This window comes from Mercenaria mercenaria, chromosome 6 (assembly GCF_021730395.1).
Source record: "Mercenaria mercenaria strain notata chromosome 6, MADL_Memer_1, whole genome shotgun sequence".
NCBI classification, from domain to species: Eukaryota; Metazoa; Mollusca; class Bivalvia; order Venerida; family Veneridae; genus Mercenaria; species Mercenaria mercenaria.
In genome coordinates, this window is record NC_069366.1 from 8,943,934 (window position 1) to 8,971,897 (window position 27,964).

At 33.6% G+C, this 27,964-nt stretch overlaps 1 protein-coding gene across 2 annotated transcripts; it reads right to left on the reverse strand.

Moving 5' to 3' along the window:
- LOC123549714 (dual specificity protein phosphatase 3-like) lies at nucleotides 1–27,964 on the reverse strand. Of its 2 annotated transcripts, XM_045338031.2 has the most exons (6): nucleotides 27,810–27,964; nucleotides 25,277–25,382; nucleotides 16,062–16,253; nucleotides 14,242–14,343; nucleotides 13,655–13,776; nucleotides 1–8,741 (listed from the first exon to the last, which is right to left on the reverse strand). In XM_045338031.2, exons 3-6 carry the CDS (start codon nucleotides 16,241–16,243, stop codon nucleotides 8,542–8,544), a joined length of 606 nt encoding a protein of 201 aa, XP_045193966.1. In that variant the 5' UTR covers nucleotides 16,244–16,253; nucleotides 25,277–25,382; nucleotides 27,810–27,964; the 3' UTR covers nucleotides 1–8,541. The 2 variants fall into 2 exon arrangements, with proteins under 2 accessions (XP_045193966.1, XP_045193965.1); XM_045338030.2 differs by lacking the exon at nucleotides 25,277–25,382.

The window sequence follows — 27,964 nt, forward strand, 5'->3', positions numbered from 1 at the left end:
AACCCTTAAAAATCCTATTTAATCACAAGATTTTTAAATAAAATAAAACACATTTCACTTGCAAATTAAATAGTTCAACACCTGAATGTTAGCATATTACACATTAAATTAACACAATGATTAACATATTTCTAAAATCAATAATCATATATATATATAGGCTCGTGTAGAAATACCTTTCACATTACATGTATTTCTTTTACTTCTTCCACAATGCCAAATGTTCGATGTTATATGTTTATGGCAGATACACAGTACTTGGATAAAGAAATTATATCATGTAATAAAAATTTTTAATTGGCAGAGGTGTTTTAACAGACCATTAACAATGCAAACATGAATTTCTACACGTACCTATACACATACCAGAATCTAAAAATCTTTTTACATACATCTACCTGTGAAGAAATATACTGGTAAAATAACACAAACTAAGATTTATTTTGCGTCGGCAAGACTACAACAAATAAAGGTTACAACTGATTACAAAATAGTTCACATGAATTAGTGAAATGTACCCTGGCATCTGAAAAAGTACCCTGACATCTAAGTTGGTGAAAATAATCTATTGCTTTAATTTCATCATTATTTTTAAAGCTATAAATCAGACTTAAATCTACATACTTTACTAGTTTATATGATGATAAGTATGTGAATAAAGTATTGTCATACAATACAGAAACCTCTAGAGGAAGTTGATGCAGCATAACCTAATGATCTATAATAACAGATACTGTCAATGATATATATGCAATATTGTGCTACATAGACAATTATGTTATAGTGCTTGCATTTAAATTTGCATACCGTTTCCCAAAAATGTAGAGGTGTCAATTTGTTTTCACATAAATTAATACAAGAGGCCCAAATGGGCCTATGTTGCTCACCTAAGGTAGACCTTGACCTAATTAGATCTTGCTTGTGACAATGTATTAAATTTAAAAAGGAATTAATTTTCTTTTTTTAATTAAAATTAAAAGACTTTTCTATTTTTAGCTCTAGCGGCCCCTAAAAGGGGCCATTAGTTCCCCCATTTCAACGAACTTGGGAGGACCATATAATTATGCTACAAACCAAGTTTGATGAAGATCCATCAAGCGGTTCATGATAAGAAGTTGTTTAAAAGGTATTTCTATTTTTAGCTCTAGCAGCCCCTAAAAGTGCCCCAATTTGAACAAATTTGGGAGAGGACCTTATAATGATGCTACAGACCAAGTCTGATGAAGATCCATCAAGCTGTTCATGAGAAGAAGTCGTTTAAAGGTATTTCTATTTTTAGCTCTAGCAGCCCCTAAAAGGGGCCATTTGAGTGTCCCCATTTGAAAAAAATTTGATAGAGGACCTCACCATGATGCCACAGACCAAATTTGGTGTTCTTCTGACCAGTAGTTTCAGAGGAGAAGATATTTAAGTAAAAATGTGGACAACAGACAATGGACGACGGACCATCCACCCCATACTAATAGCTCACCCTGAACCTTAGGTTCAGGTGATCTAATAAAGAAATCAAATTCATTTCATTTTCTAATCTGTAGGAAAATCTGAGAAAAAAATGTAATGAAACACTTCATCATATTAAAGGGAAGTAATTCTGAAGAAGATGCACCAACTATTTTTTAATTGGGTCAAATGGCACATCAGCTTCCTAAATTGAATATTTATACAAAGTTATTTAAAAATATGTGCATGTATGAAAATTTACCAACTAGACAAAGAAAGTGATCTAAAACTGTTTTACCTCCAATATGACCTTGACCTTTGGACAATACAGAACTACCAATTTGATGCTGAAGTTTTAAAATTGGTCCCCGAATTTGTGGTTAACCTACCTGTTCACAATATTTTGGATTAAAAAAAGTTCTCTTGATATTTACTAAAAATTTCATTTTGTGAAAACTTAAAAGAAGTAACTCTTCCAAGACTCCTTTAAACTGATGAACAATGTCACCAGAAGTTTTTCTGTTATTTCTCAATGTCAGTTATGCACTTTATATCAAACATGTTCATTAAGCTATATCAAAATAGATTTCAATTCATCTATGAAGGGGTATGTTTAAAATGTCATATGACATATTTATCTCATTTTTTTTGGTCTAAAATAACACTGCTAAAACCTCTCCCAGACAAACATGATTGCTCTATGACCACAATCAAATTCACAGTACATATAAGAAATGATATTTAAGTGTTATTCCATATCTGCACAGCAAGTGAATTTTAAATTGGGACATCTGATCTTTTAAATATATTTACATGATAACATTTGTAAATCATTATTTATAAAAATACTTTGATAGAAAATATATGCAACTGTTAAAGAGGCACATGTAAGTGTTGAAAAGTTCATTATCACTGTTTTATGTTATAAAAGTATTTTAAGTACTATCTCCTTAAATATAAACATTAAGCATTTCTGCACAAACATATAAACTAATGGTTTTAATGAATATAGATTTCGGTGGTGAGTTATTGGTTATCACAGACGCAATGAAGGAAACTACTAACATTTTGTAAAATGTGTAAGCGTTAACAAATACATTCAGCTATATTCAGCCTTAATAATATATAAACATTTTAGAACAAAATACATCTACTGGTAATTAAGAAATGAAATTTTTTTTCCGTGTTCATGCAAAATGTATGACAGAATATGTTCCGCAAATCCATGAATTGCTAGTGTGATTCATGTTTAATTTGCTGATCTTGTTCTGTTGTTCATTTTGCACATTTAACATTAAAATCAGCTTCCCGACCATTTTGTTCATCAGACAGAACAACTGTGATGTCATCTAAGGAACGTTCTCCCTGACTATATGCAGACATCGCCAAAACAGCGATCAGTTATCACTTAGCTGCATTGTCATAGTTTTGGCACCTTTCGTTTTGCTGTTCATACAAAATGAACGTCATAATTTTCGATGGAAAAGAATTGGGCGAATGTAAATACAGTGAAACACCCCTCGCTCGAGCATCGATGACTCCAGCACCCAGGCTCGCTCGAGCAATTCATGTGGTCCCGGCCGATTTCCTTCTACTTTCTATGTGAAATTACCATGGCTGGGTTGAGCATCGATAACTCGATCGCTCGAGCATGACACCTGGTCCCTGTGTATTAATTTACTCTTTGTTGCTTATGGCAAACTCGAGCAGAGGTGTCAAAATTTTTCACACCTTCGGCGGTCAGAATGTAATTTAATGTTAATTTAAAACCTTCCCACGTCGTGAGAATTGCATGGTCTATTCCCCGACTATCTTAAATGTTTGTTTGTCGGTATATTTGATCTGATAATGAATTTGATTACTGATGAAAGGTGGAAGAAAAATTTCATTGATCAAAATTGTTATTAATTATTACTTTTTTCTGCGGGATCGAGAAAATAATTATGAGATCTTAATATTTTAATCAACAGTTGTTTGCATGCAAATACAGGAAATAAGATAGCCTTTTTATAAAATTGAGACGATAAAATGAGATCTTAATTTGGAGAAGAAAATTGCGAATTCGATTACAGTATTTCAAATAAAAAAAATGTCTTAGCTGTTTCTTACGATCTATCATAAATAACGTTTGTAATACGTTTTTTTTAAATGTCACAAGTGTGATATAAATACGCATCACCGTTTCCTCTGCAAATGGTCTCCATGACAATTCGTAAAACAAACTTCAACTTTCTTCGTATGTTGGTCAATGTTTGGGTCGCTCGAAACCATGGATAACTCGAGCATTTTGCTCATCCCCTAGTGACCTCGAGCGAGCAGTGTTTCACTGTATAAAGAAATGAACATTCAGTTAGTATCTGGTTTTCTTCCACAGTACATGATTTTGAAACTACAATGGGACATGGTTGTCATGGCATTACAGATTTTACAGACTGGTATTGCATTTCATTTAATGATACACAAAATATCATAATATAAATAATCAAATATAAGATTACACATTCACAATTTTTGAATTTCCAATAAAAAATAAATTTCCACTTTTTCCCGAAAACTACTCAGCACTGTGTAACTTAATCCTTGCCCTGCTAAATTTCTATAATGAACTTATCTATCTTTCAATTGGACAGTACCATTAACTGTTAAAATGGGTGCTTACCAAAAAGATACTGAATGAATGGCAAACACTGCAGATCTTGATCAGACTGCATGGATGTGCAGGCTGATCATGATCTACATTGGTCACAAAGGGAGAATCAATTGTGTCCAGCATGATAAGGGTTAAGAATGAAAGGTTCAAGAAAAAGTTTCTAAACAATGTAGTAATATTAAGTCTAAACTGATATCAACTTGGAATATAAGTCCTTTGAAACTGTTTTAAAGGCAGCTGTCATATTCGGTTTAGTGAAATTTACATAAAGTAACATTTAATCATAGATGTAAGCGAGCAATGTAGGCACCTTCTGCAGTGTGAAAACGACATGTATAGAGGTCCTAACATTTCTACACACCACTTTATGACTGACTATATTTAGCTTTAAGGCTTAATTTACAGACTTAAAAAAGCTTCAGACCCAGAATTTAGAAAGAGAAATTTGCAAAACAAGAGCTGTCTGTTGACAGCACTCTCAACTATTCGAAGACTTGATGGAAGTATGGGGTCAAAATATTACCAGAGATTTTCAGACAAAAGAAAAAAATAGATAAGACAAACAATGTACCTGTATTTGTGGATTTGAATGTATTTAAGTCTTGCACTATATGGCAATGTTTGACCATGATGGTAAGCAAGTGTTTAAAGTTCCAAAGCCATATGTCAAACAGTTTAGACAAAATATGGAATGGTATGCGAAACTTAACTTATTTAAAGTCTTCAAAGTTTCAAAGCCACATGCCTAATAGTTTTGACAAAACACTGGCTTGTCCGAAAACTGTACCAATTTCCAAGTCCGAAAAGGCCAAAATAGTTGACAGAGTTATGTACTCTTGCCTACAAATAGAGACTGTTATAACAAACAAGTGATAAAAGTTTCAAAGCCATATGTCAAACACTTTACACAAAATATGAACTGGTACCAAAAACTTAACCAAGATTTGTAAATTAAAAGGGGCCATAATTCATCCAAAATCCTTGATGGAGTTATGTAGTCTTGCCTAAAGCTAGAAAATGGTGATGGTTAACAAGTGTTGAAAGTTTCAAAGCTTTATCTCATAAGACTTTGTCAAAATGTGGACTGGTATGAAAAACTTAACCAAGGTGTGATGCCGACACCATGGTGAGTAGGATAGCTCTACTTATTCTTCGAATAGTCGAGCTAAAAATCAAAAAAAAAAAGGAAAACAGCCTATTAAATCTTCTACATTATTGGTGGAAAATTTGTTTAAAATTTATTTTCAATTCTAATATTTACAATTTAGCATATTTTCAAAACTTCTAAGTCAAGCAAAAATTTATTAAAAGGAAAATTTAGTACAATGTCTTCAGAAATCTAGGTCAATATTTCAGCAAGATTTTGTCCGATTCAATATAATTCATGATTCTGATCTAATAACCTCTTACAAAGTATGAGCTATACTGCCTTCTTTTTTGTGCATTATGCTTTTAATTCCTAAAATTAATGACAAATTTGTGAGCAAATAAAGGCAACACACCACCAAATGTGCAGGTGACACCAGAAGTAGTCCCCAACAAATAAAACCTCAAATATGAGTTCAAGCTATATATGGAAATTGACAGATACATTCAAATATTACTTTATGAAAATGCAATTAAATGTAAGAGAACAGATTTTCAGCAGCTCATTCTTTTTTTGGCATAAAAGCTGCTACTATGCAATACTTTGTTTAAAACTATGAAGTGATGTTAACTTTCATAAAATCATCTCTTAAAGATGTTTGATCAAATAAAGGTCACTTAGGATATAAATCACCCATCAAGATGAATCCCTCGTAAAGGAGGCATGTGTATATAAAAATAGTGCAAGATCCAGCATTTGTAAAAAACACAGCAAGATCCAATGGTGAGTCAAAAATAAAGATGTTATCGTAGATCTATACAATTATCACAGAATTATTTATGTAAACATCATAATTTTATAAACATACAAAAATACAATACAAAGATATTTAGTATTTACAGATAAATGACAAAATGTCTCTTGAAAATAGCAAAGAATGATTCTTCACTCATAAATTTCTGTTGAATTATTAATTTTTTATTGAATTAATAAAAACAGGTACAAATATGATCCTGTTGATGCTAATATAATAATCCTGTTATATCAAAAAGATAAAATGCTAACTATGTTTTGGCTATATATAATTACTATCAGATAAAATTATTTCATATTATAGCCAGTACATTAAAATGCTTTTTCAAATGTTCTTCACTAACATTTCTTTGAAGTATAATAGTTTGACAAAGTCTTCTAATCCTTGAATTCAATTTATGCAATATACAAGCTTGACAATTTTGGTCTGACTTAATTGTACTCAGATTTATTTTTCCTACACATACGAACAGCAATTACCGTCTGATGCATCACATGTGTAACAGTGTTGTTTGTGAACAGCGGCATTATTTTGTAAGACCCAGATATAAGTTTCAACAAATTTAATGGAAATAATTGCTTTTGTGCTAATGAAAGTATCCTGAAAGTTTTATCACAACCCATCAATGAACAGTTTCAAAAATGGCCAAAAACTGAAATTACTCTTATCAAAACTTTTGAACAGTGTCAAAAATGGCCAAAAACTGAAATTACTCTTATCAAAACTTTTGAACAGTGTCAAAAATGGCCAAAAACTGAAATTACTCTTATCAAAACTTTTGAACAGTGTCAAAAATGGCCAAAAACTGAAAATACTCAAAACTTTTTCAACAATAAATTCAAAACTACTCAAAACATTTTGAAATTTTAAACATTCACTTGGAGTTCCTTAAAATGAAGTGTAAAATGATTTGCCTTATATCAAAAGAGAAATCAAAGAAAAACCTTGCTATTATGGAAAAAGCAGATCAAACAGTAGCATTGCAACTGAGCAGTACAGCTTGTATAATGTTCAAACAATATCTTGTATATAGGTTTTAACTAAACTCTTGTTTCCTCACATTCATTATTTTTTTCTTTAGAAATCCATGCTTCCTCTATTTTAGGCATCTTAACATACTGGGCTACCAAAGGAAATAGAACTTAATTATGGCAAATTTGTGCATTATACATGGCAGTATAGAATTAGTGTACTAAATGCAGCTAACAAGTGCATCTCGACTAGATTAATATTTTGCATGAACTATCATATACATTTTCATATATACTGTTCTCAGTATGTATCACTATTCCTTCTAAATTAACAAAAATCATATGTACTTACAATTTCCCAATTTAAAACAGGTGGAGGACTGACTAAGTTTGTATCTTAAAATGTTTTGGTTAAATCCTGATGAGTCATTTTACAATTTACCCATATGTACAAATGTGAATGAAAATTTCCCCAAAAAAGAGTACTTTTTCCTGTTTGTTTCTGAAATTCTATGTTTGATCATGATAATGACAGTTCAAGTGTTCCCTAAGTTGTTTCTAAGTGTTCCCTAAGTTGTTCCTGACTGTTCCCTAAGTTGTGACTTCTAAGTGTTCCCTAAGTTGTTCCCGACTGTTCCCTGTGTTGTTCCTGACTGTTCTGTGTTGTTCCTGACTGTTCCCTAAGTTGTTTCTAAGTGTTCCCTAAGTTGTTCCCGACTGTTCCCTGTGTTGTTCCTGACTGTTCCCTAAGTTGTTTCTAAGTGTTCCCTAAGTTGTTTCTGACTGTTCCCTAAGTTGTATTTTTTAAGTGTTCCCTAAGTTGTTTTTAAGTGTTCCCTAAGTTGTTTCAGTGTTCCCTGTTTTTTAATTGTTCCCTAAGTTGTTTCAGTGTTCCCTGTGTTTTAAGTGTTCCCTAAGTTGTTTTAAGTGTTCCCTAAGTTGTTCCTGACTGTTCCCTAAGTTGTTTTTTTTAAGTGTGCCCTAAGGTGTTTTTTTAAGTGTTCCCCAAGTTGATTCAGTGTTCCCTAAGTTGTTTCGGTGTTCTCTAAGTTGTTCAAGTGTTCCCTAACTTGTAAATGTCACCACTGAGTACAACCTCAAGTCATTTTTACAAATTCAAAAGCAAAAAAAATGGTATAAACAAGAGAACAGTCATGAAAGTATCATAAATTGCTTAAGAACAAACAATACAAATATATGTTATACTTCATGAAAACAAACAATTATACCTATTGGAGCAGCTTTTTTGTAATATCTGGTCTTAAATCCCTGAATATTTTAAAATGTACGGAAAAATTACTTATGACTGAAAACCTTTAAGTTATGCAAACAGTTTAAAGCATAAAAACAACTTCTAAAAGCAAAAGAGACTGATACTGCTGTTTCTACATATATATATATACAATACCAAATCATTTTGTGTCAAACAATTTAACAACCTATGCAATCTGTTCATTCTACATTTTGCACAAAATGGAAACACTTTTTCTACCATAAAGCAAAACAAACAACACAAAAATAACAACAAATTTCAGCAGATATGTGGAGATATTGGAGTTGATAAATATGGCAATTCCTTTTAATCCGATGTTTTCTCGAAGAGATCACGATTGAGAATACAAAGTTGTCGTATAAATCCGTCATTCGGATGAACTTTTCTTCTGGCTCTTACAATCTTTGCAGCTTCAAGAAGATTTATGTTGCACTTAAGCATGAGGTAGGCAATAAATATGGTGGCTGAACGGCTTACTCCTTTGAAGCAGTGAATAAACACTTTTCCTGAAATTCAAGTAATACTAGCAATGATATATTATTCGTTCTAACCTATTAACATCAATGTATCAAGCGCTACTGCATTCAATATATCAGTTTTCAAGAATACTGCAAAAGATAAAAACTGAGCAAAACATTTATAACCATTATGTGTTCCTTCCTGCATCATTATTATTTCTAATGGAAATGAGAGATGGACATACTGCCAAGCAAGACAATTTCCGCAACAGAATATTGCCAAACAATGTCACAAATAGAGAAAATATTTTGCTCTAATAACTGTCATTTGACAGATGTGAAGCGCCTTCAAGTTCAGTGTCCGACAAATCCATTGCCCGAAGCCCGCGGGCTACCAGAAATTTTCGTCGGGCTACCAAAAAAATCCCGACGTAAGCCCGCCGGGCAATCATAAATTAAAAGCTTTAGTAGCCCGGTCATTGTATATTTTACAAAATCAACATCTGGTCGTTTCCTCGATTATAGCTTGCAATAAACAACAACTGACCATGTGTAATGATTATCTGGTCGTAACCGGTTCAAACTGGTTTAATCCCGCCCATTATCTAGCTGCAGAAACAGTCTCCGCCTATGCGTATCAAATATGTAAAGCCCGGGCTTTTCCCACCTGTCTCACGGGGCCGAATTTCGGCCCAATAAAAATTCCCTATCCATTTTCTCCAATTTGAAGCAAACAATTCCCAATCCAAAGAAAAAAATCCCAACTTATATCCAATTTTGATTGTTTTGTTCGCTAATGAAATCCAAAAAAATACTGGAAAAACCAACACGTTTCTATTTTTAGCAACATGACCGTCTGCACCTCGGCAAATATTAAATACATGATTCTGCCAGAAAATTGTACGTTTTGTACGTAAAAACACCTAAAAACACATAAATACATTACCATTTATTGAATAAAGCAACGAAAACGTGTTGACAGATAGTTTTTACACCATTAAAATCAAATGTCACATATTTTCGCGACCCGATTCCCCCCCACTCCCTCCACCCACCCTCGAATGCACACACACTCTACTGTTTGGAAAATGCAGTTGTTAATGGCGTGGAAACTTACTGACTATAACTGAGTGTAAACAAAAGTTTGACACATGACAAAGTAGTAGTTATTTTTTTTGCAATGTCCGTCTATAGAACCAGCAGCTTGGGAAAAAAAATTCTCTAAATTTCACTTGGGGATACTTAAGATTTTTTAATGCATCTGAATGCTTACCATAAAACTTGAAAATAAAGTTTTAAACTAATATGATTAATTTTGACAATTCTCCTTGTGAAAAAATTCCAAATTTGACCAGGGCCTCAGAGTTTTCCAAAAAACCTAGACTAATATGACAGGAATGTGTCTGAAGAACTGGAAACAAACACACAGGTTTATTTTGATGTTTTTAAATTTTTAAGCAAACATTGTTTCAGACCCCTTTGATTCTCACATCTCAGTAAGTCGGGTTCGGATAGAGCAAGTTTATACTTTCAGGGTTTAAATTTTTCGACTACAAAAGAAATGCTGGGCTACCAGAAAAATATTTTGGTAGTCCAATGGGCTACCAGTAAGATTATAAATTTGTCGGACACTGAAGTTTGTTATTAATAATAAGCACTTAGTTATACCAACTTTCTCCACATCCAAACCCTAAAGAAATGTTCACTACTACTAGAAAACTAGAGCTGCTTTTGAGAAAAGTGCATGTCTTCCACAACTGCCTAATCATCTAAATAGTAAGTCAGTCTTTATATACAGTGCTACAAAATTATAATACACCTTTGAAGAGTAAAAAGGCTGATTATGGGTAATTCAAGGGCCATAATTCCGAAGTGCCTGGGGTGATTTGGCTAGTTAATTAACCTGGTCGATGAGTTATGGTCAAAAACATTTGGTTCAAGTCTGGTAAAGATCGGTTGAGAACTGTTCAACTTAGAGCGCGGACAAGAATAAACAAGAGCACCGCCTTGCGGGTGCTGACGCTCATCTGATTTTTTTTGTGTAATAGAAATATTGTCCTACCCATGATTATCTAAGCCTAAAAAGGGCCATCATTCTTGCAAAAAGCAGGATAGAGTTATGTTTCTTGATGTACAGTGCCCACTTATGATGGTGAAAAACTGTTGCAAGTTTTAAAGCAATAGCTTTGATAGTTTATGAGAAAAGTTGACTTAAACATAATACTCAACCAAGAAAATGATTTTCTAAGTCCAAAAGGGGCCATAAATCTTGCAAAAGCAGGATGGAGTTATGTTTCTTGCTGTACAGGGTCAACTTATGATGGTGAACAAGTGTTGCAAGTTTTAAAGCAATAGCTTTGATAGTTTAGGATAAAAGCTGACCTAAACATAAAACTTAACCAAGAAAACTGATTTTCTAAGTCCAAAAGGGGCAATAAATCTTGCAAAAAGCAAGATGGAGTTATGTTTCTTGCTGTACAGGGTCAGCTTATGATGGTGAACAAGTATTCCAAGTTTCAAAGCAATAGCTTTGACAGTTTGGGAGAAAAGTTGACCTAAACATAAAACTTAACCAAGAAATCTGATATTTTCTAAGTACAAAAGGGGCCATAAATCTTGCAAAAAGCAAGATGGAGTTTTGTTTCTTGCTATACAGGGTCAGCTTATGATGGTGAACAAGTATTCCAAGTTTCAAAGCAATAGCTTTGATAGTTTAGGAGAAAAGCTGACCTAAACATAAAACTTAACCAGGCAACGCCGACGCAGACGCCGACGCCGACGCCGACGCCGACAACCGCTCAAGTGATGACAATAACTCATCATTTTTTTTCAAAAAATCAGATGAGCTAAAAAGTCGATTTTCGGTAATTCAAGGGCCATAATTCCTTAGTGCCTGGGCCGATTTGGCTAGTTATCGAAATTGGCTGAGGACTTATTGTCAAACACATTTTGTTCAAGTTTGGTGAAGATCAGATGAGAAAATTTCGACTTAGAGCACGGACAAGACTTGTGACAAACACACAGACACACACGCACAGACAGGAGTAAATCAATATGTCTCCCACACCACTGTGTGGTGGGAGACATAATAGTATACAAGTTTTAACTTATATAGGTGAACTTGACCTTTGACCTAGATGTCTGAATTTCAATCTCAAACCTATTGTCTTGTTATCTGGTAAACGTTTGCCAAAATATTATAATATCCATCCGTGAATTAAAAATGTTACAGACTGGGCATGAAAGTTAACCTTGTCTTTGACCTCTAAGTGTGATACTGTCAACTAAGCTAGAGGCAGGAGTCTAACATAATCATTTCAAAATCCATCCATGCATGGAAGAGATACTGACATGATGAAAATGGAAAAGATTGATGGTCAGATTGATGGTGGATACAGGACAATTCTAAAGTCCCGAAAACTCACTATCCCAGGTTCCAAACAAAAAGGAATTTTTTCACTTCACAATATCAATCTGAGAAGTCAACTTAGATATAAATTGTCCTCACTTATTCAAAGATTATTTACAATTCTAACATGACCAGTAAAAAACCTATATACATGTAGAGCAAAATCTATCTCGGGTTATTCTGCAATATACCACTCGCGTGCAATGAGGTCATCCGATCAAGGTGAGTAGCACGGTCGTAAAAAGTAGTTACCACTTTTTTCTAACACTTTTGATACTAGTATGTTGTGTTAGAATCGAAATAAGTTCCCAAGTGCGATTTATCGTAGAATAACCCAAGTTATTCGTTCTTATGCGAAACAATAAATCACTCAGGCCTATGGCCTTCGTGATATATTCTTACGCATAAGAACTCAAAACCCGAGTTATTCTACAATAAACCACGTTTGGGAACTTATTATTTCTTAAATAATATCTAAAATATGAATAATTTATTATCAAAACTGAATACTGAAACTCAAATATATCCTGTCATTCAAGTTTAAAGCATTGGGAAATTACAAATAGAGGATTATGATATTCAAATCAAATAGTTACATGATGATTTATTACATTGATATAACCATGTCTAGCACTATAAATCTTTAATTTCCTTTTCATTTTATTAACTGTAAATAATAATTTTCATATGCTATTAATTGCAGTCCAGAAAGCCTGGGGTTTTTTTGTTGGGTTTAACATCACACCGACCCAATTTTAGGTCATATGGCGACTTTCCAGCTTTGATGGTGGAGGAAGACCCCAGGTGCCCCTCCAGGCATTATTTCAACATGAGCAGGTACCTGGGTAGAACCATCGACCTTCCGTAAGCCAGCTGGATGGCTTCCTCACATGAAGAATTCAATGCTCCGAGTGAGGCTCGAACCCACATCGGTGAGGCAAGCCTGAAGTACATCATAGGAAATGTTGTCTTGTTTTATTCATATTTCAACCTTGTTAGTAATTCATTAATGGGACTTTGAGATAAACAAATAAATGATATCAGTATTGTTGCTATTGACATCACATTCAATAATTAATTACTCCAATAAAAACGGGAAAAACACTTTTATCTTTGGTCTAGTTTTAAGCATTTCACTCCTGCAAAAGTTTACATTAACATGTGTTTCAAAAGATCTATTCAAAAGCATACTACTAGGAAATGATAGTGCTCAAAAGTGACAAAATCTTTGCACAATACAAAACGTAAGTGAAGTGTTTTCCACTGTAAATAATTAACATGTACATTTTAAAAGTTTTGTAATAATTATTCACTGGAATTAGATCAATGAAACTTTGATTTCATGCAGTGCAACCGAACCTTTTGATACTTTATTGATTGATCATTAAGCACTGACGCTATAATGCAAATCTATAAATCTAATAGACTTTTAATGGTTAAAGTATAATGTAAATATAAACAGACCAGTCACAGCAAGGACGAGGCCAGAATTCACAAGCAATTAACTTGTGTAAGGTAATCAATAATGAATCAATAACACATTATACAATACCTCCGCCTTTCAAAGCCTTGTTTATAAACTCTGCGGCTGGCAGGAAATAAGGCATCATATTGAACGTTGTCGTATCGAGAGCCTTGATACCCAGAAATTTTATACCAGCATCACGATAAAATCTGAAATAATCAAACGTCTAAAATGAAAACTTCTGCTGTAGTACTAAAAACAACACATTCTGATCTTAAAATACTGACCCTTCGATAATCTTCTTTAAATATGTCTCAGTGTCTATTTTCTAAAAGAAAAAATAGTATCAATGTGACGAAAAACCACTTTGAAATGTAAATACAGTCAACCCTAACGTAATTGCAATTTTCTGATTTTAAATGCTGTTGCAAAGATTTTATGCTCAAAATACTTTATGACCTAATGAACACTGGAGTAGACAAATGGCTTTTTTGAACAGATATAACACAGGTGTAAGGATTTAAACAGGAAAAAAAAACAATTTAAACCAAGGTGAACATGTAATAACCACCTAGTTTACTATAAAGGCCTTAACATGAATTTGTTTCCATCTGTCAGGATGTGTTGCTACATAAACAAATATATGTAACTAATAGAAAATATCAGGTAGTTACCCTGAGTCTGTATTAATCTCCCTGGAACTTTTTCCCTGAGAACAGTTCACTAAATGTGTTATCCCAAGCTTCTTCAGATGTTCTTTATCCAAAACAAATTTCCTGCAATAAAAAACACAACTTAAACACAAAGATAAACATGCATTTTTAAAGTATTTTAACTTTCTCTTTTTCAACATAAAAATTCCATCACACATTTCCTGAGTAGAGACAAGTATTATAAGGCAGAGATAAACATGTATAATTAAAGTATCCTAATTTTCACCACTTGAAAATAAATGAAACAAGGAGCTGCGTTCAATAAATGCTTGATGCCCCCGATGGCATCCTTGTCGATACAAAGCAACCTAAGTCCAAAACAAGGTCAAGTTCAAGGTCAAACTGAGGTCAGGTGATGTCTGAAGATGAGGAATGGTCACAGGTTACATCTGCATTAGTATCAAGTCATTCTAGTTAGGGGTAGTGATGCTAGACGGAACGGTCCCATTTGGTTAACCTCGTAGGGACGGACGGACGAACGGACAGACGGACGGACAGGACAATCACTATATGCCTCCCGCATCAGTAGATGCCAGGGGCATGTAAGGAGATAACTCGGATATAAACTAGAGACTGCTTTTGATAAATGTACAAGAACATGTCTCCCCATACCGCTTCATTTACATGGAATATCTGGGTACCACACAAAGGCCCATGTTGCTATACAAACAAACATTTTTATATACCGGTAAAATAACTCTGGCCCAAATTCTCAGATTATGTGTAAATACCATTAGACCGGATGTCAAAATGACTCTTACAGTAAAAAAAAACATATTTAGTTTATACTAATTTATTTTAGGTTGATTGTGAAGCAAGTTCTACAACTTATATTAATCACTCTCGACACCTCATTCCTGATGGAATCCATTGCCACGAGGGTATGAGAGAAGAGGCCAGTTACTCCTAATGCTGAGCGCCAAGCAAAGGATCTGCTGGTACCATTTTTCCCGTCTTTTGTATGACACGGCTGGGGATCGAACCCACGACCTCCTGCACTCGAAGCGGATGCTCTACCACTAGGCTATCGAGGCGGTTGGAAAAAAGGTAAAGTTTCTTGTTTAACGTGAGTAGTCGATAAAGTCCCCTCCTTCGGGAATGGATGGAACAATTTACTTCCAGCCGAGCCCAAGGCAGGTGTAATATTTACCTCCCCAGCATTCAGTCTAGGCTGATACTGCTGGAAACAGTACCAATTTAAGTAAATCACCCAGCACTAAACACCAGTCTGGATTTCAGCCATGTCCGGGAATTGAACCCAGACCACTGGCGTTGTAGTCCAATCTGCTAACCACTGCGCTACTGACTCCCTTAAAGATGTTTGTAACAGACAGACTGACAAGACAAAAATGAATTTATCTCCCTACATATAGGGAAACATAACAAAACTCCCTCCTGAAGGTGACAATATGATAATCATATTGTCTTACAACTATTTTAAAATATTTGTAAAATTCAATACTTTTCATAAATAATAAATGCAGAACACCTGAAGTAAATTCTCTAGTCATTTATTTTAGATTAATAAAGCAATTCTGAAACTATCTGATAGTTAAGTTATAAAAAAAACAACACAAACTATTTTGATTAGAGCCAGACTTTCTTCCATAGCTTCTTCCCTTCAATCTGTAAAATGAAAACGTCATTACAGGCAGTTAAATTACTACAAGGATTTTCCTTTTAGTAAGCAAAGAATAAGGTTTACAAGAATGTTAAGATACATGTATTCTACTACAAATTACTCTTGTGGTACTGGTAAAAAAAGGAAAACGTGAACTTACGAATCTCCCATATATATTCCAGGATATACCTCATCGTAGCTATTCTCTGGCGCCTGAGGAAGCGTGAACATCCAAAATGTAGGTGCAGCTCCAATTGAAGAGTTGCTGCCATGGAGACGAGCATCAGTTGATGTTATTATATACTCTCTAACTTTGGAGTAGAGCATCTGGTTGTAGCTCATCCTTGCACACCTATAAAGTATAAATTCTTTTACGAATTTGTTTAAATGTGGGGGAAAAAAACTAACCAGTAAATTAGGCGTAAAAAAAAAATTGTTCCTTTCCGGTATCCTGACCTACCCTAAATATCTGGTACGACCCTAAATGCTTTTATTGCCCTAGAGAATTTTTTTTTCAACTTTTTGACAAAACTGCACTTTTTTTGCTTTAAACATTGTCAATGATGTTAGAAATCAACTTACTTACTATATAAATCTGGTATAATATTAATATATATCTACAATTTATGCTTTCATCAGTCACAAGCTGTTCTAAATAAAATGTAAAAATTAAGTGATTTAGTCCATTCTGTGTTAAAGAGAGATAAAACACTACTCTGCTGACATACCAGTAACCCACATGAATTTTGTCACAATCTGTTGTGTATAGTAGCTTCCCTTCTTTTAACGTTGGCTAACACAAAGTATGTTAGGCTAGTGAACTTAATTTAACCCTTATCATGCTGAACACGATTGATTCTGCCTTTGCGGCCAGTGTAGATCATGATTATTACCAGATATATATATATATTATACCAGATTTATATAGTAAGTAAGTTGATTTCTAAATGTTTAAAGCAAAAAAAGTGCAGTTTTGTCAAAAAGTTGAAAAAAAAATTCTCTAGGGCAATAAAAACATTCAAGATCTGCACTGTTCGCCATTCAGTCAGTATCTTTTTGGTAAGCACCCCTTAAGCAGTTAATGATACAGTCCAAACTGAAATATGGCCATGTTCATTACAAAAAATTTAGCTGGGTAATGGTTAAATACAACTGCATGACATCAAGAATTTCTATAGCAAACTTTTAAGTACAGCCCATTAAAATTGACAAAAAAGCTGCAACTGTTCTGAGCTTCTCTTTTTTACAACGGTTCTGTTCTTTTTAGTTTAATTTACACTTATTGGTTTTAGCTTGATTGTGATGAAAGCTTGAAGCTTTTTTGAATCAATCTTGAGTCTGCTTGTACTCATTTCTTATGAGAATGCATTCAGCAATTACTAGTATACAGAAAATAAACTAACACCCTAAGACTTTTTCCTTTTTCCTTGTTTTATAACTGAAATCAATAGTCTTTAGAAATTAAAGTAGAAAGATCAAAATGTTCTAAATTTCTTTTTTGCTTTCAATAGGTACATTATATATTAAATAGCAGTTACATTAAAGGGACTTACCCACACATTTTAGACGAAAAGAAAATTCTCTCAACAATCCATAAAAACTGAGTACTTTGAAACTGACTAGTGGTACAAATTTACTGACATAATAAGATTTTTTGCAAAATATTCTTATAAATAACCAAAACTAGAGCTGCTTTTGAGAAAAGTGCATGTCTCCCACAACTGCCTAATCATCTAAACACTAAATCAGTGTTTTTATACTGCTTAGTCACAACAAATATACATTTGAAGAGTAAAATGGCTGATTTTCAGTAATTCAAGGGACATAATTCTGAACTGCCTAAGCCAATTTCGCTAGTTATCGAACCTGGGAAAGGACTTATGGTCACACACATTTTGTTTACGTTTGGTGAAGATCAGATGAGAAATATTCGAGTTAGAGTGCAGACAAGTGTAAAAAGGCTGATCTTTTGGTAATTCAAGGGCCATAATTCCTAAGCGCCTGAATCGATTTGGCTAGTTATTGAACTTGGCCAAGACACATTTTGTTCAAGTCTGGTGAAGATCGCATGTGAAATGTTTGACTTAGAGTGCGGACAAGATGAATGGTTTTTGGTGCATGTTTAAGAATGAATACTTCAGCATTTTTATGAGTCTAGGTGATCCATTATTATTGTCAAGGGCCATAATTCCAAAGACCCTGGGCCAATTTGGCTAGTTATCGAATTTTGCCAAGGTCTTATTGGCAAACACATTTTGTTCAAGTTTGATGAAGATCGGATAAGAAATGTTTGACTTAGAGTGTGGACAAGATGAATAGTTTTTGGTGCATGTTTGAGAATGAAGACTTCAGCATTTCATTGAGTCTAGGTAATTCATTAGTTATTGTCAAGGGCCATAATTCCAAAGTGTCTTGACCAATTTTGGCTAGTTATCGAACTTGGCTGAGGTCTTATGGTCAAACACATTTTGTTCAAGTTAGGTGAAGATCGGATGAGAAATATTCGACTTAGAGTGCGGACAAACTTTGTGACAGACAGACACACACACACAGACAGACACACACACAGACTGGAGTAAATCAATATGTCTCCCACACCACTGTGTGGTGGGAGACATAAATGTTGTGCAGAAGGTAGTAAAGCATTGCAACACTTTTGAAATAATGCTGAAAATTTACATTCGTCTTGCATTTTTACCAATATCTAACTTTTATTTTCACCTACTTTATCTTTTTTCAGAGTCATATATACATTCTATGCCAAACTTGGTGGAAATGAACATGTTAGTAGCTTTAAATCTGATGTTGTGGTTTTCTTTGATTAGATATTCAAACAGAAGCCATTTGATACCAAATTATACATGTAGCTTTGAATTTTGACCACTGTCATAAAATAATTATATACTAAACAAAAACATAGTTCAAATCTGTATTAATATAAATATGACTGATACTTCAAAAATAAATGAGCTACCAGAGAGCAAAGTCAGACACAACCATATGTACATCTGTACACTATGGAGGGACAAATCAGAATGGCACATGAATAATTTTGATTTATTTTTTGAGACATAAGTCTTTTCCATCCACTTCTGAAATTATTAATATAATGACTTGTGTGTAAAATCATTTGCAGGCCAGGCCTTCAGGCTTACTTGTTTCCTACCATTGTATTACTGGCTACATATACATACACTTACGGCTATCATCTGATGCAAATGCAAGCAAAAACTAGAGCTATCTTCAAATGTGATTAATATCCCCAGATGCCAACATAATACAGAGCAAGTAAAATGTTTTGACCATCATCTTTGACCTTCAAATGTGACCTTGACCTTGAACATAGTGACCCGAGTTGTGAACTCCACTGATTTGATGAGTATAAGAATTGATGCTAATTTTATGAAAATCCTTCCAGCGGTTAAGAAGATATGAAGCTACTTAATCTTGTCCTTGGACTTAGCAACCTGGTATGTGCACTCTACATGTTGTCTTGAAGTGGTAAAGATCTGATGCTAGTTTCATGAAAATAGACCCAGCAGTTTCGAAGCCATAGAGCAGATATAAAGTGATGTTACTTGACCTTTGTCCTCCAACTGTGTTCTTGACCTTGGACTTACATGAAGTGACTTGGGTTATGTGTTCTTAACATCATCTTCATGATACAGATATCTGGTGCTATATAGTTTTAATATAATCTACCTAGCAGTTTAGAAGATACAGAGTGGACAAAAAGTTAATATACTATTTTAAATTGACTTTTGACCTGAGACCTGAAGTGTGACAATGACCTTGGACCTACTGGCACGTATCTTCAGACACATTGTTCTATATTCAAATGATAATTAAAATATGAATAGATGTCAACCCTGGGTTGATAAGAAAATATATATATTATACCAAATAGGGCACTAGGCATATTAAGACATTCATAGACATACTTAAAGGTTCTTCACAAATTTAAATTGCATAATGATCTGCTAAAAAATACAAAAAGGTGCTGATAAGTTGTTTGTAACATATTACATAGTCAACCAGTGCCTGAGGCAATGTAGATATGGCCCAAAAACAGCACCTCTGCACAAAGCTCTGTATATGTAAGGTCACTGTCCAAGTCCTGTTACTCTGACCTACATTTTAGCAGAATTATTCCCCTTTTATACTTAGAAATTTTGCTAGAATTGGTTTAAGTTTTTACTGACAAGGAGATTTTGTCTTTTTATGATTAGTATTTTAAACTTCTTTGTGACCACAGGTAACCAAAAGTTACCAAAGACATAGTCTAAGAGTGGAAACAAATACAGAGGAGGTTTTTTTCTTTTTATGATTAGTACTTTGAAACTTCCTGGTGATCATAGGTTACCAAAGTTACCAAAGACATAGAGTGGTAACAAATACAGAGGAGGTTTTTTTCTTTTTATGATTAGTACTTTGAAACTTCCTGGTGATCATAGGTTACCAAAAGTTACCAAAGACATAGAGTGGAAACAAATACAGAGGAGGTTTTTTTCTTTTTATGATTAGTACTTTGAAACTTCCTGGTGATCATAGGTTACCAAAAGTTACCAAAGACATAGAGTGGTAACAAATAGAGAGCTTTGTGCAGAGGTGCTGTTTTTGGGCCATATATGGAGGCAATGCACTGTGTACTACTATCAATAATCCCTACTAAGTAATGTCTGTATTGCCACTGACTTCTCACCGTATTGTTATTAACACAAATTGATTGGTATGAAAGGATTATAGAATTAATCTTGCGGGTTTAAATATATCCAAAGCATACAATTTTTGTCTTGATGAAATTTCTAAGTACTTCGCGATGTCCTGGGAAATACAAATATTTCCTGCTTTAACATGTTTAATGACAACCCTGAATGATAGTGAAAAGTCAAAAGTATAATCATGAAAGTACAAAACACTTTCAGCTTTCATAGTTTTATTGATTAAACTTTTCAAAATGTAGTTTCGTGTTTTCATCAGCGTTGTTTTGAACTTTTCCAACATTTTTGCTTTTCAATACTGTAGTTGTATTCTTTCACAGTCAGGGCTTAGGCTAGGCTAAGACTTTAGGGAGAAGTCACTTCTCCCTCAGCTATGATTAGGGAGAAGTAAAGAGTTTTAGGGAAAGGTGGTGAGATTTTAGGGCCACAACATGCAAGTCAAAAAAGGAACTAAACATACATGTAATTGTTTTACATGATTTCCTGTCATTGTTTAAGTCGACTGATTGAAGTAAATATAACAAATTTACTGAAAATGTAAGTGAATCTGATTTCTTATCCTTGTTAATCTAATGTTAATGAAATTGTAATTCAAAGTATTTTTCAGTCATGCCTAATCATTGTCCAAACCAAGAAAACCCCAAATTATGAATCCAATTAACAAACAAGAGCTGTCCATAAGACAGCCAAGCTCGACTATTCGAAATATTGTCCCAGAAGCAGGAAAATATTACCCAAAAAGGTTAAATATCAAAAGAATTTTAAGTTCAAAACGAGGCATAATTTGACCAAAATGCATATCAGTTATGCTATTTGCTGCTATCAACTAGTTTTATAACCCCGAAGGCACATGTGAAGTTTTAATTCAATATCTGCATTAGTTTTGGAGATAGAAACTCGCATGTAGTCCAAAAGGGGGCATAATTTGCCCAAAATACATGCTAGAGTTATGGGACTTGACCTAGTGAGGTTGGTTATTGATCTAGAAAAAAAAAAGTTTCAAATCTATATGCCTTTTTGAAATTGCTGTATGTACTTGCACGCAAAACTTTAACCAGGATTTTCTAAGTCCAAAAAGGGGAATAATTTGCTCAAAATACATGTAAGAGTTATGGGACTTGATCCAGTGAGGTTAGTAATTGATCTAGAAAAAGAAAAAATAAGTTTCAAATCTATATGCCTTTTAGAAATAGCTGTATGTACTTGCACGCAAAACTTTAACCAGAATTTTCTAAGTCCAAAAGGGGGCATAATTTGGCCAAAATGAAGGTCAGAGTTATGGGACTTGCTGCTATCAACTAGTTTTATAACCCCGAAGACACATGTGAAGTTTCAAATCAATATCTGCATTAGTTTTGGAGATAGTAACTTGCATGTAAAACTTTAACCAAAATTTTCTAAGTCCAAAAGAGGGCATAATTTGCTCAAAATACATGTCAGAGTTATGGGACTTGACCCAGTGAGGTTGGTAATTAATCTAGAAAAAGAAAAAATAAGTTTCAAATCTATATGCCTTTTAGAAATAGCTGTATGTACTTGCACGCAAAACTTTAACCAGAATTTTCTAAGTCCAAAAGGGGGCATAATTTGGCCAAAATGAAGGTCAGAGTTATGGAACTTGTTGCTATCAACTAGTTTTATAACCCCGAAGACACATGTGAAGTTTCAAATCAATATCTGCATTAGTTTTGGAGATAGTAACTTGCAAGTAAAACTTTAACCAAAATTTTCTAAGTCCAAAAGGGGGCATAATTTGCTCAAAATACATGTCAGAGTTATGGGACTTGACCCAGAGAGGTTGGTAATTGACCTAGAAAAAGAAAAAATAAGTTTCAAAGCTATATGCCTTTAATTGATGGCTGTATGTACTTGCATGCAAAAACTTAACCAAGGTGTGACGCCGACGCCAGGGTGAGTAGAATAGCTAGACTATTCTTCGAATAGTCGAGCTAAAAAGTACTTTTCATATTCTTAAATTGGATGAGAAAAAATCAAGCTCCCAGTGCTAAAGAGCACTAAAAATCAAGAAAACCTATGAACACTATTCACTGTCCTTTTTCACTACATATAGAATGTGTATTGCATTGGTCCTGAATTAAATACACCATGTCAACAGCAGTAACATCACAAAAAATAAACATGACCCTTTGATCTCGCTAGTGTCAGCATACATTAAAAGAAATGTTGTCAAATAAGTCTATTCCCAGTTTCTGTTACAGGTGTCAAAAATGTGCGTGAATTTCAACTAAGTTATTTTTGTTACGGAAATTGTCAATAATGTTTCTAGTCTGGGTTTAGTAAATTTTATAGCCTTTTTAAAAAGACAAGTAAAAATTTTGTGGACTTCTGAAAAGTCAAAAGAGAATGTATACATTTGTAAGTTAATGTAATATATGTCCATTCTACACATAGAGGAGCAACTTGGACAGCAAAAATGTGCCCACATCTGATGTTCCCAAATATAATCAGATTTGTATTTATTTAGTAGTTTCATGCCTTTGGAGTACACCAATTAAATATTTTAGTTAACTATCGACGATTTTTTGTTATTTCATTGATTTTGCAAAGATAGCTGTAAATCAGCGACAGATATGTTACATTGCGAATTCTCATTCAAAAAAATATTTAAACATAAAACATAACAATATTTGTGTCCACTACTGACCTGTTCGGACTAAATACTCTTTATAGTTTTATAAGAAATGAAAATATATCAAACTGAATGGAAAAATAATGTAACTGACACAAATTTTTATATCAGTTGTCATAAAACGCACTTCATATTGGATTATGAAATTAGATCTATATCATCAATTCATGTAGATTAACGTACTTACACTAATGAAAGAAACATACTATATGAACAATAACTGTTGGTTTGTAGATATTTTCAAAAATACAGTCTTTTTGATGAATAGTGTCTACCAATTTCATATAAATGTATCTGTCACATTTTTAAATTGATTAATTGGCATTACATTTGCTTTGTATTTCATACATTTTGATATGATTCTATTTGAAAATAAATATAACACAACATCATCGTCATGTTTAAATGTTTATGTTTGTATAGAAAACCTTTAATCTGAACGTCTAACATAAAACATAGAAATTGTAACGTATCTGTTTTATTAAATATTTATGAAGTCTTATTAACTTCAGATATTAATAACAAAATTGTCATCAACTTTTTTCTAAAACTTTAGTTTAAGGTGATGATTATTCAAACAATTCAAACATTCTTACACATATCACAGTCGTATAACGTATCTGTTATCTGTAACGTATCTGTTATCTGTAACGTATCTGTTTTCACTATGTTTACTTTAACTCGGACACAAAGTTAAACACGCATTTTACTACACTGTTTGGTAACATTTCGAGACAAAATTCAAAAATGTAATATAAGTGTATGCTGAATGGAACGATTCGTAACATATCTGTTAAAATATTTTGAAATAAGATGGCAGTTGAACATCATCTTATTTTATTTTCTACAATACGTTTATTTCATAAATAAATAAATAAATATTTTTTCGATAATCATATCATTAAACATTCAAACTGTCAATGGTTGTTCTGGAACATGCATTACTCACCAGCGTATTTGAAGTGAATAGGTGTTGTAACGTATCTGTTGTCCAAATTGCCGACATAAAAGGTACGCGGTCAATATAAAAATGATTGATGCATATTGAAAGAGGCAATGTTTCGTTCAAGATGTATATCATTAACTACTCAATTGAACATAACAGTTTAGTAATTGTTTCGATATTTAAATTTGAGTACCATGCAATTTAATTTAACCCTAGATCACCAACACTGTTTTTTAATCTCGTGTGTATGTGTTAAACATGTGATTTCGGAAATTCCTCATCTCTAGTGGACAATTCACTGCAATTTTCGACAGTATAAAACATGCCTCCTTCATTCCTAAATAGTGATACTACCAAAATGTATAAAAAGTTGAACTGCGACAACATGTTTATATCGGAGTTCCTCCTCTATCTGTAGAATGGACATATAAATCCCCACTGCTTAATTTATCAACAGTAAGTGTCAAAGACTAGGTTTATAATCATCTTCACATTTTCTCGGGGAAATTTTACATGTATCTGAAGTAGATAGCCTTACTCGTTTGGCTAATCGGGAGGACTTATTTTATGACCAGAAGAAAATGTTAGCGCAGCAATTTTATACTTTAATCATGTTAATGTCAATATAAATTCATTATCAGAGATGTAATCACTACGAATACATTGTCAGAGCTCCAGATAAGCTGCATATTTGCGTATTTACGCAATTAAAATTGCAGAAAACCCAACTGAATTCACACAGTGTGCGTACTGAAACGCAAGTTAAATTCCTAATACCCAATTCATAAAAAATCACTTGGGTATCGCATTTTCCTTATTACTAGAACCGGTACGTGACTTTAACGCTAGATTTAACTGACTTGTTATACGTTACCGCAGAACAGGCTGCAATTTATCAGAAAAGTCACAGGACCATTCAATCGGCCGATCACTGTTATTTGGATGCTTTGTAAACAATTTTACGCCCATAAAATGTAAAAGAGGTCGCAGAAAAAAACACTGTTGCAGCACAAACAAACAAATTAGTGGGGTATTTGCTGTTAAACAATGACAGTAACCTGTTTGTGACTATGTAGTGTCACCAATACTGGATGACATCTTTTGGGAAAATGCATATTGCGGTGACCACATTGTTCGGGATACTGTAGATTAAGTCATCTCCGACTGCATTAAAAGTGAAAAAGAAAACAACAGTATGGAACATTCATTAGTTTTAAATACATTTTTTTTATTAAACATTGAAGGGCGCCATTAAACTTTAAAGTACTTAGGTATTCAGTCAATCATGTTTAATGATATATACCATGTATACTGCAAGGAAAAATACTCAATTGTTAGAGCGAGATTGGTAAAATACCCAACTGGTTTTAGCAAATACCCAGTTACTTCTGAAAAGGCTGGGTAATGATATTATTTTTACCCAATTCAAATTTCCAATACCCAATTCAGACAAAAAGTGATGGGTAAATACCCAATTGCACCTAAAGCTTATCTGGAGCTCTGCATTGTACATGCACTAGAAAATGTTCCAAACGGATTTCATAACAGAAATATGCAGAATAAGTTTGGATCTGACACGACATGCCAGCAACAGTCCAAAGTTATCACACTGTCCTGAATCGTCATAATATTCAGACTATGAAGTAGGCAAAGCTTAAGTTATGCCATTGTGTATTTGAGTAAAGTGTCAACATTCCGATAATGGATAATTTGTGGAGTGTGGATAGAAAAAAAAATCAGTTGAATTTCGCTTTGATTTTAGATCAGAGCGAAGTGTAGTAAGCGAAGTGGGGAGCTCCAAAGCAACAAGTCAGCACTAGCTCAAGTCCTATTCCAACGTTTCAAGCTCAAAATATGTGGCAATGGCATTAACGGGCAAAAATAATTTTCTCTTGTTTAAATTAATTACCTTACCTTTCAAAATAACCGGTACATTTTGTATTAGCGCGTACCGAATAATAGTATACATGATGTATCGTACAACAAACTTTTAACTAGTTCTATAAATAAACGTCGGACTTCAATATTTTACGATTTTGACATTTCATATAGTCCGACGTTTTATCGAAATTATAAATTTCCCTTTAGAGCGTTCCGCAAAATATCTTGCGGAAGGCTTTACAAGTTCACGGCGGAAGTGACTGAGAAGCGATAACTAAATACCAACAACGGACAAAGAAACCTATTTTACACACCAACTGAACATACTGTCTTACTGAAAATACTGAAGATCTGTCCGCGCTCTCAAAGTGAAATTTACATCCATGCACTTTCACAACACAACACGAAACTGTCAAATCTCCTTTATTATAAAGAATGATTTTAGACGAAAAAATAGTCTCACGGTCGGCTTTGAAAAAAAATGCGGTTGGTTACTAAAGTATTGTCTGTGTAGTATGCATATGTTTATAATCGATTAGTGTAACCAGCATTTATTGGTTTTAATTTAATTAAAAGTTATTTCAATAAATTATTAGTTCATATCAAAGCAGTTTGAAAGGCTAGTCCACGTGTATTTGGTGGTACTAGTGCCGTAGGCTAAACGTATTTTTCGTCTAAGCATGTATAATTGATTCTTTATATTTATTCAGTGTTGTATTGTTCATGATATTTCATTAAATTACGCTAGAAGAATCTGTGTAATGTGTCAGGGAAGTGATTGGAGGTGCAGTTTTAGTTACGGTAAACCAATATATCATGTGTTTGAGAGTTTTCCTACATTGCACTTCAATAAAATAAGGTCGAAATCCGTGCTATGCAAACGGCTGTCATTCGATTAAACTTGACACAGGGACATGTTGAACTGTAATGTAATGGCCTATTATTTTACTATTGTAGACCTGTTACTTTATTATTATGACATGTTCATACTTAAATTATTATTTTGTGTTAAAGAGAAGAAAGAAAGGAAATTGTAATGTAATGGCCAGTTAAGCGTTACTTTATTATTATGACATGTTCATACTTAAATTATTATTTTATTTTAAAGAGAAGAAAGAAAGGAAATTGTAACGTAATGGCCGTTCAGGACATAGTTATAAAGTAATATAGAAACAGTTCAGTATTCTAAAATATTGCTTCTCCGAAATATTGTTCTCTCTGTTTCATACACATGTATAATTGTATATTGCTATCCTAAGGTTAACAAAGTACAGTTCTTCTCTGTACCAGGCATACAGGTAGCCAACTGGACGCTGGCATGTTTCCATTATACATTGCAGATTCAGCAGTCCGCAGAATGTCTTATCACCATATTTGTAATAACGCTCGGACATGATAGCTAATTACCAACAATGCTCTTGAGTATATTTCCTATATAACTCTGATTAACTAGAGAGAAAAAGGAACCGTTGAGAGATCGGAAGGGGAACCGAACTGAATAGACTCTATAAGTTAGGGGTTAGCTATCATTGTCAGTGCGTCTCACTTTTCCTTAAGAACCTGGGTTGAACTTTAAATAAAAACTGTTGACTTTCAAAGTGTTGTTTACTATTCCTTTGTCACCGGAGTTATTACGTGACAGAACGTCCAAATATTAAAAGGCGCCCTGTGCAAGTTTAATGTTATTGAACTAACTTTTAACTGACTTACCAACATAATATAGATCCCTATACAGCAAGGGTGTTATTGGTATCGATAAAAAATGTTATAGCCCGACAGTTCTACTTCAGATCTTGTCCAAAAACACAAATAAGCAGAAATTTCACAATGTTTTGTTTCTCAGGTAGTCACGTCTTTCAACTTCC